The 6,789-nt window shown below is 43.8% G+C and overlaps 1 protein-coding gene across 3 annotated transcripts in view; it reads left to right on the top strand.

Annotated features, from left to right (window-relative positions):
- Window positions 1–330: 330 nt before the first annotated feature.
- The window catches only part of sh3glb1b (SH3-domain GRB2-like endophilin B1b), a 156,145-nt gene continuing 149,686 nt past the window's right edge, over window positions 331–6,789 (top strand). For 2 of the 3 annotated variants that reach the window (XM_048601713.1, XM_048601712.1), the window contains exon 1: window positions 351–499. In XM_048601713.1, coding sequence (XP_048457670.1) covers window positions 437–499 — 63 coding nt within the window. In that variant the 5' untranslated portion in view covers window positions 351–436. Of the gene's footprint in view, window positions 500–6,789 lie in introns of all 3 variants that reach the window. The other variant, XM_048601714.1, reaches the window with a different exon arrangement.

Genomic DNA, 6,789 nt, shown 5'->3' with positions numbered 1-6,789 from the left:
GGTGGTGAAAGCGTATTGCTGGGGCAGGACGCAAGACGATGATTGGTTTAACCAGTGATTGGTTAACACTGGGGCTGGAATCGGAATACCGATTGGTTCTCCGGCGAAATGGGCGATGATTGGTCAACATGTGTGCACGATACCGAATTTCGATTGGTTCTCCGGCGGAGGGGGGGCGTTAATTGGTTAATCCAGCTCTGCACCTTGTTATCTCGGTAATTGGTTAACACTTGTGCCGGAAAGGGGAATACCGATTGGTTCTCCGGCGGAGGGTGGAGGTGATTGGTCAAGGCTGTTTTGGGGGCGGGGCGGTGGGAGAATCCGAACTGTGATTGGTGGAGCGGGGCGGAGGGCGGTGATTGGCTGGGTCTGTCCCTGTCTGTGTGTGGCGGGGTAGGAGGTGGCTCGAGGCGAGCCTGACATCGTTGGAGACGCCATGGACTTCAACGTGAAGAAACTGGCGGCTGGAGCCGGCACTTTCCTTAGCCGCGCCGTTCAGGTAAAGGCCCGGGATAGGAGTTTACAGCCGGGGCCTGTATGTCGCTGAGCCGAGTAGGCAAGGCCCGGGCCCGATCTGGATGGGAGGGTTGGGGTTGGGGTTGGGGTTGGGGGGAGTGTGCGGGCCGGTTTGACAGGCCCCGAGGCTCATCGGGCGGGGGCAGAGACCTGGGCGGCAGGTCACCACCCCCACTTCCCTTATCCCTGGGACACGGAATGACAAGCTCCGTGTAGTCAGGCGGCGGAGAATGGGGTCTCCCTCCCTCTTAGCCCAGCCCAGTTCCTGGTGGTATTGCAGTGAGTAAGTTGCTGGATTTATCTCACTCGGACAACTGGTAATTGCGTTTTCTCTTAAAAACCACAGTCTGTTTGCATGCTGTATGACTCTAAAACAGAGGAAAATAAATCTCTCCCTCCCAAACAAACGCGCTTTCGCTGCAGGCATTTCAAATTCAAAATAGAAGGGAAACGTCAACTTTCCTGCTCCTCTGATGCTGCCTGGCTTGCTGTGTTCCTCCAGCTCCACACTGTCTTATCTCTATTTATGAGAGAGAGAACTCCTATTGTGTCTGGAATTTTAATGTGGGGTGTAGTCACTCTGTCAGATTCTCTAGAGAAAGTATCCACCGTACTTAAAGCATGAACCTACCTTTCTCTCCCTTTTAACTGCAGCATTTTTTTTTGTTTTGTACTTTTTAGATTTTCAGCATTTCTAATTAATTTTTCTGAACTAGGGATAGTATCAAATTGAAAGGCAATGCTCCAAAAAGATTATTGGTCGGGGGGGAGATTGTTTTTGGTTTCTAAAATTCTGCCATCGATTAGGGAGACATTAGATTAAAAACAAACTAGTAAAGAAGCATAAAACCGGATACATAGAGCTTCTGCAAACACGTAGAAAGGAAATGAGCAGCTAAAGTAAACATTGGTTCCTTCTTGGGTGAGGCTGGGAAATTGATAATGGGAAGCAATGATATGGCAGAAATTTTGAACAAGTAATTTGTATTTTTGTGGTAACGTACCTTAAAAGTATCACATTAATTGTGGAACAACCAGGGACCAAAGGGAGAGAGGAATATACTGATTTCACTACAGAAAAACTGAAGGCTGACTTGTCTCTTGGTTTCTGAATCACTGCACCCACGGGTCATAAAATGAGTGCCTGTCGATGGCGAAGGTGGTAGTGAGCTGTCTTCTTTGAACCACTGCAGCCCTTGAGATGTCGGTATACCCACAATGTTGTTAGGACTTTGATTCAGTGACAGTTTTGGTATAGGTCTGGATCAGTATTGTACATGGCTTGGAGCGGAACTCACAGGTGGTGATGATCTTGTGCATCATCTCCCCTTCTGCGTCTACGAGGTACAGCTCACAGATTTGGAAGATGCTATCAAAGGAGCCTTGGTGAATATCTGCAATGTATCAGTGGTGGAGGGAGTGAACGTTTAAGGTGGTGGATGGTGCACCAGTCAGGTGGGCTGCTTTGTTCTGGATCGGCTGCTTCAGTTTTGATGGAACTACACACATCCAGGCACATGGGGAATATTCCATCAATTTTCTGACTTGTCGTGTAGAAGATGAGCAGGCACTGAGAAACATAACGTGTTAATCACTGCAGAATTACTAACCTCTGACCATCTCTTGTTGCTATAGTATTTATATGGCTAGTTCAGTTTCTAGTCACTGGTAACCACAGAATTTTGATAGTGGGAGTTTGAGATGGTAATGCCGTTGAATGTCACGGCATGATGGTAAGATTCTTTTTGTTGGAACTGGCTGTTGCCTGGCTCTTGCATGGCACAAATGCCAGTTGCCACTAAATCGAAGCTTGGATATTGTACAGGTTTTGGTATGTGAGGTCATGGACTGCTTCAGTACCTGGGGAGTCGGGAGTGATGCAGAGCATTGTGTAATCTTCAGCTAACAGCTCCAATTCTCATCTTATTATTTTCAGTCCTTAATGAGTTATATGCATCTCTAGCCCAGCTAGCATTTGTTGCCCATACTTTTATTTGTCCAGAGGGAAGTTAAAAGTCGGCTGTGTTGCTGTGGGTCTGGAGTTGCATATAGACCAGACCAGGTAAGGAGAGCAGATTTCTTTCCCTAAAGGATATTATTAAACCGGTTCTCAATTTTACAACAGTCAGTAGTTGCTATGTGGTCGTCAGTACACTAGCCTGTGGTTTTTTTTTTAATTTCCAGATTTTTATTGAATTGAAATTTCACCATTTGCCATGATGGGATTTGAGCACACCTCCCTAGAATGTTAGCCTGGGGTTCTGGATTACTCATCCAGTAATTTGACCAATAATGTCATGTAAATAACATTAAACATTCAATAGAAGGCATTACTGAAGCAGCTGAAGATATTTGGACCTTGGACGCTAGTTAAGAGGCCTGGGTTCACATCCCACCTGCTCCAGAAGTGTGTAATAACATGCCTGAACAGGTTGTTTAGAAAATGGCTACATGGAGCAACTCCAGTAATGTTCTGTGGCTGAGATGATTGTGTTCCAACAATCACAGCAATTTTTCTTCGTGCTATGTATGACTCCAACCACTGGAGAGTTTTCCTCCTGATTCCCATTGACAACAGTTCTGCTGGCTCTCCTTGATACCTCACTCGGTCAAATGCTGTTTTGGTGTCAAGGCGAGTCAGTCTCTCCTCTCCTCTTTTAAGCTGTTCGGTTAGTGTCCTTTGTCAGTGCCTGATGCAAGGCTGTAATGAAGTCAGTAGCTGAGTGGCACTGACAGAACCCAAGCTGAGCAGGTTATTCCTTTGCAAATACCACTTGGTAGCACTGTCAACAGCCCCTTCCTTAGCTGATGGGGCATTAGTTGACCTGGTTGGATCTGTCCTCCTTTATTGGACGGGTCATATGTGTGCATTTTTCCAAATGTTATGCAGTCATACAGCACAGAAACAAACCCTTCAATCCAACCAGTTCATGCTGACCATAATCCCAGCTAAACCAGTCCCACCTGCCTGCACTAGGCCCATTTCCCTTCAAAATGTTTGGCAGGATTTGAATGTTGAAGCTTGACTAGGGATGCAGCTAGTTCTGGAGCATAATTTTTTAGTTCTATTGTCAGAAAGTTGTCAGGGCTCATAGCCTTTGCCCTATCCAGTGTCTTCTGCCATTTCTTTGTATCATATGGAGTGAAATCATATTAACCTCATGAGTTAAGTTAATTAAGTTCAGTGAATGGAGTTAACCTAACATTGCAAAAAGTTTGGAATTCACAATTAAAGTAGTAGCAGAGCTTTTAGAAAATCGATGCAATCAGGCAGAATCAACATGTTTTTATGAAAAATAAAATGTATTGATTGCTTTATTTATTGCCATAATTTTTGAAATTGTGTTTGACACATTTCATTAGAGGTCTTTGAGATGTAACAGGCAGAATCGATAAAGGGAAACCAATAAATCCAGCAGATTTGGATTTCCAAAAGGCATTTGGTAAGGTGCCACATAAAAGATTACTGACAATAAGAGTTTGTGGCATTGGCACAGATAGAGGATGAGTAAACTGATAGGAAACAGAATTGGGCTAAAGGGGCATTTTCCAGATGGCAAACTGTCACTATTGGAGTGTTACAGGGATCAGTGCTAGGACCTCGGATATTTAGTCCGTATTAATGCCTTGGATGAAGGGACTGAATGTATTGTAGCCATTTTGCTGACATTACAAAGGAAAGTACACCAGCAAGTTGTGAGAAAGACAACAAATCGAAATAGATACACTGAGTAAACTAGAGTAGCAAGGCAGAAACCTTACTGCAATGTTTAGTACTGTGATTGGGTAGTGGGGACTTTGGTGTCAGAGGTTCCACTGTATGACTTTCTTCATTTGTATATTTTTGGAGACTTCTGAAATAGTGTATAATCACCAGCTGGCAACTCTGTGGTAAATAGTACGACGTATGCAAATTATTTTTGTTCTATGATTTCTGCAAACTGCTAATCAGAGAATGTCGCATTGTCTTTCTTGGTAATGACTAGCATGGGTGTGTGCTACAATTGCTGCTAATAACCTATGGTTCCCCCACTTATGTTGACTTTCTTCTTCAAACTAGAAACTGAAAATCAACAGGTTAATCTGCCATCACTGATTTATCAAGATTCTCTATTTGATGCGCTCTTGTAGCCGTGAGTTGGTTGTTGAGTCAAGTGAAGTGGGACACTGCCTTTTAAGAGTAAAGGTAGATTAGGGTCTTTTAAGCAGCTTTCTTGACATTTGCTACCAGCTGCAGAAAACACACCACACCAATCATGATTGGGTACACAAGCTTCACCAGGAATTCAAGAATTCAGCCATGCTCGTCAAACAAAAAAAAGCACTAGGCTTCTATCTTTGCTGAGTGTTGCCACTTTCACAGGCTGTGCATTATTCATCCCCCTTTTCCATGACTTTTCTGCAGCCTTTGAGCATTTGACCACACACATGCCCTGCAATTCGTCTTCTGTGTTGCACAATTCATCTGTGTTCCACAGTTCGATATTATTTGGTTATACTCTTAAGTATTCATTCGACAGCAGAAAATCTCTCAAGCAAAGGCTTCCCTTACTGCCTCAGAATTATTACTTCCAAAGTCCATCAAGCTCTCTTTGCTTAATCACCATCTTTTCCGCACTTACCCTGCAACCCCTTTGCAACAGTATCTACTGATTGGGGTAGCCTCTGCAGGTATGCATAATACCCGGTTCTTCTATTTCTCTTGATACCTTCAGTTCTGAAGTGTTATCAGGATGCTGGCTAGCTGTCTTGATAAGTCAGGATTTTCTTCAGCTACATTTTGTAAAATGAATATTCCTAAGATGAAAACACTGTTTAAGGTTTTTAGCAAAGATTTGTGCCTTGGGTTGTGGGTGAGGTTGTTGAGTTGCTCGCTGAGCTGGCTTGCTTTCGTTCAGACATTTCGTCACCATGCTAGGTAACGTCATCACTGAGGCCTCTGATGAAGCAGTGTTGTTCTACTCTGCTTGGAATTTATACTGTCCGGTCTGTTATGGTGAGTACTGTCATTTCCGGTTTTGTTCTGTATGAGTTTGTATATGGGGTCCAATTCTATATGTTTGTTTGCATTATGGCTTGCGAATCGTGGCTTCCCATGCGTGTCTATGTTTGGCTTAGGCTACTATGATTATGTTGTCCCAGTTAAGCTGATGGCCTTCGTCGTCCAAGCGTATTGATATTAAGGAAAGTTCATTGTGTCGTTTTGCTGCTAGCTGATGTTTGTGTATTCTGATGGCTAGTTTCCTTCCTGTCTGTCTGATGTAATGCTTGTGGCTCTTCCTCTTTCCTGTGTAGTTCTGGTGTGTTTCAGTGAGTGGTGGCCCATTTGAATAGTGTCCTAACACAGCTTTGTTTGTGGACATTGGGATGGTTGCTGTGGAAAGAGGAAGAGCACCTATACAAAATCTTTGCTATGAACGGATATCCCTGCAACTTCATCCACAGTTGCCTAATAAATAGACAACAAGAGGACACACTATGCCCTGGCACACTGACCACACTGCCCTACATCAAGGACATATCAGAACTGGCAATGAGACTCCTACAACCACGAAGAATCATTGTAGCACACAAACCCACAGCCACTCAATGACAAACGCAAGGATTAAAGACCCCATTCCCACAACATGCAGAACCAACGTAGTTTACAAAATACCATGCAATGATTGCCACAAGCATTACATTGGACAGACAACGGTCACATTGCCCCATAGTAGCCCAACATAGATATGCACGGGAATTCCTAGAGGCATGGTTCTCAACCGATAATGCAATCAACAAGAATTGGACCCCATATACAAACCCATACAGATCAAAATCGGAAATGACATTACTCACTATAACGGACCAGACAGTATAAATTCCAAGTGGAGTAGAAAAGCATCGCTTTATCAGAAGCCTCCCTGATGATGTTACCTAGCATGGTGATGAAATGTCTGAACGAAAACAGGCCAGCTCAGCACGCAAGTAACCTCATGAAAACGCTATCTTCAGTCTTGACCACACACTTCTTGCCCTTGCCTTCAATTCCAATATTTTGTCTGGCAACTGCCTTCCATGGTTCCGGATTCTTTGCAACTTCAGCATCGTATTTGCCCCCTGAGTTCTGTGTACATATTTATATCCATTGTTCCAACTTTGCTGAAACACTCATCCATTTCTGGTCATTTCGAGTTCCAGTTGTTCCTGGTCAGTCTTAATTCTCCACCCTTCATAACTGTTCATCTAAAATTCAGCTTGATATGCCATATTCTACTCTTAAATCCTGGTCAG

The sequence above is a fragment of the Rhincodon typus genome, chromosome 10 (assembly GCF_021869965.1).
Source record: "Rhincodon typus isolate 14 chromosome 10, sRhiTyp1.1, whole genome shotgun sequence".
In the NCBI taxonomy this organism is placed as follows: domain Eukaryota; kingdom Metazoa; phylum Chordata; class Chondrichthyes; order Orectolobiformes; family Rhincodontidae; genus Rhincodon; species Rhincodon typus.
The sequence above is the reverse complement of the archived record's forward strand: the minus strand, read 5'-3'. Positions and strand labels throughout refer to the sequence as shown.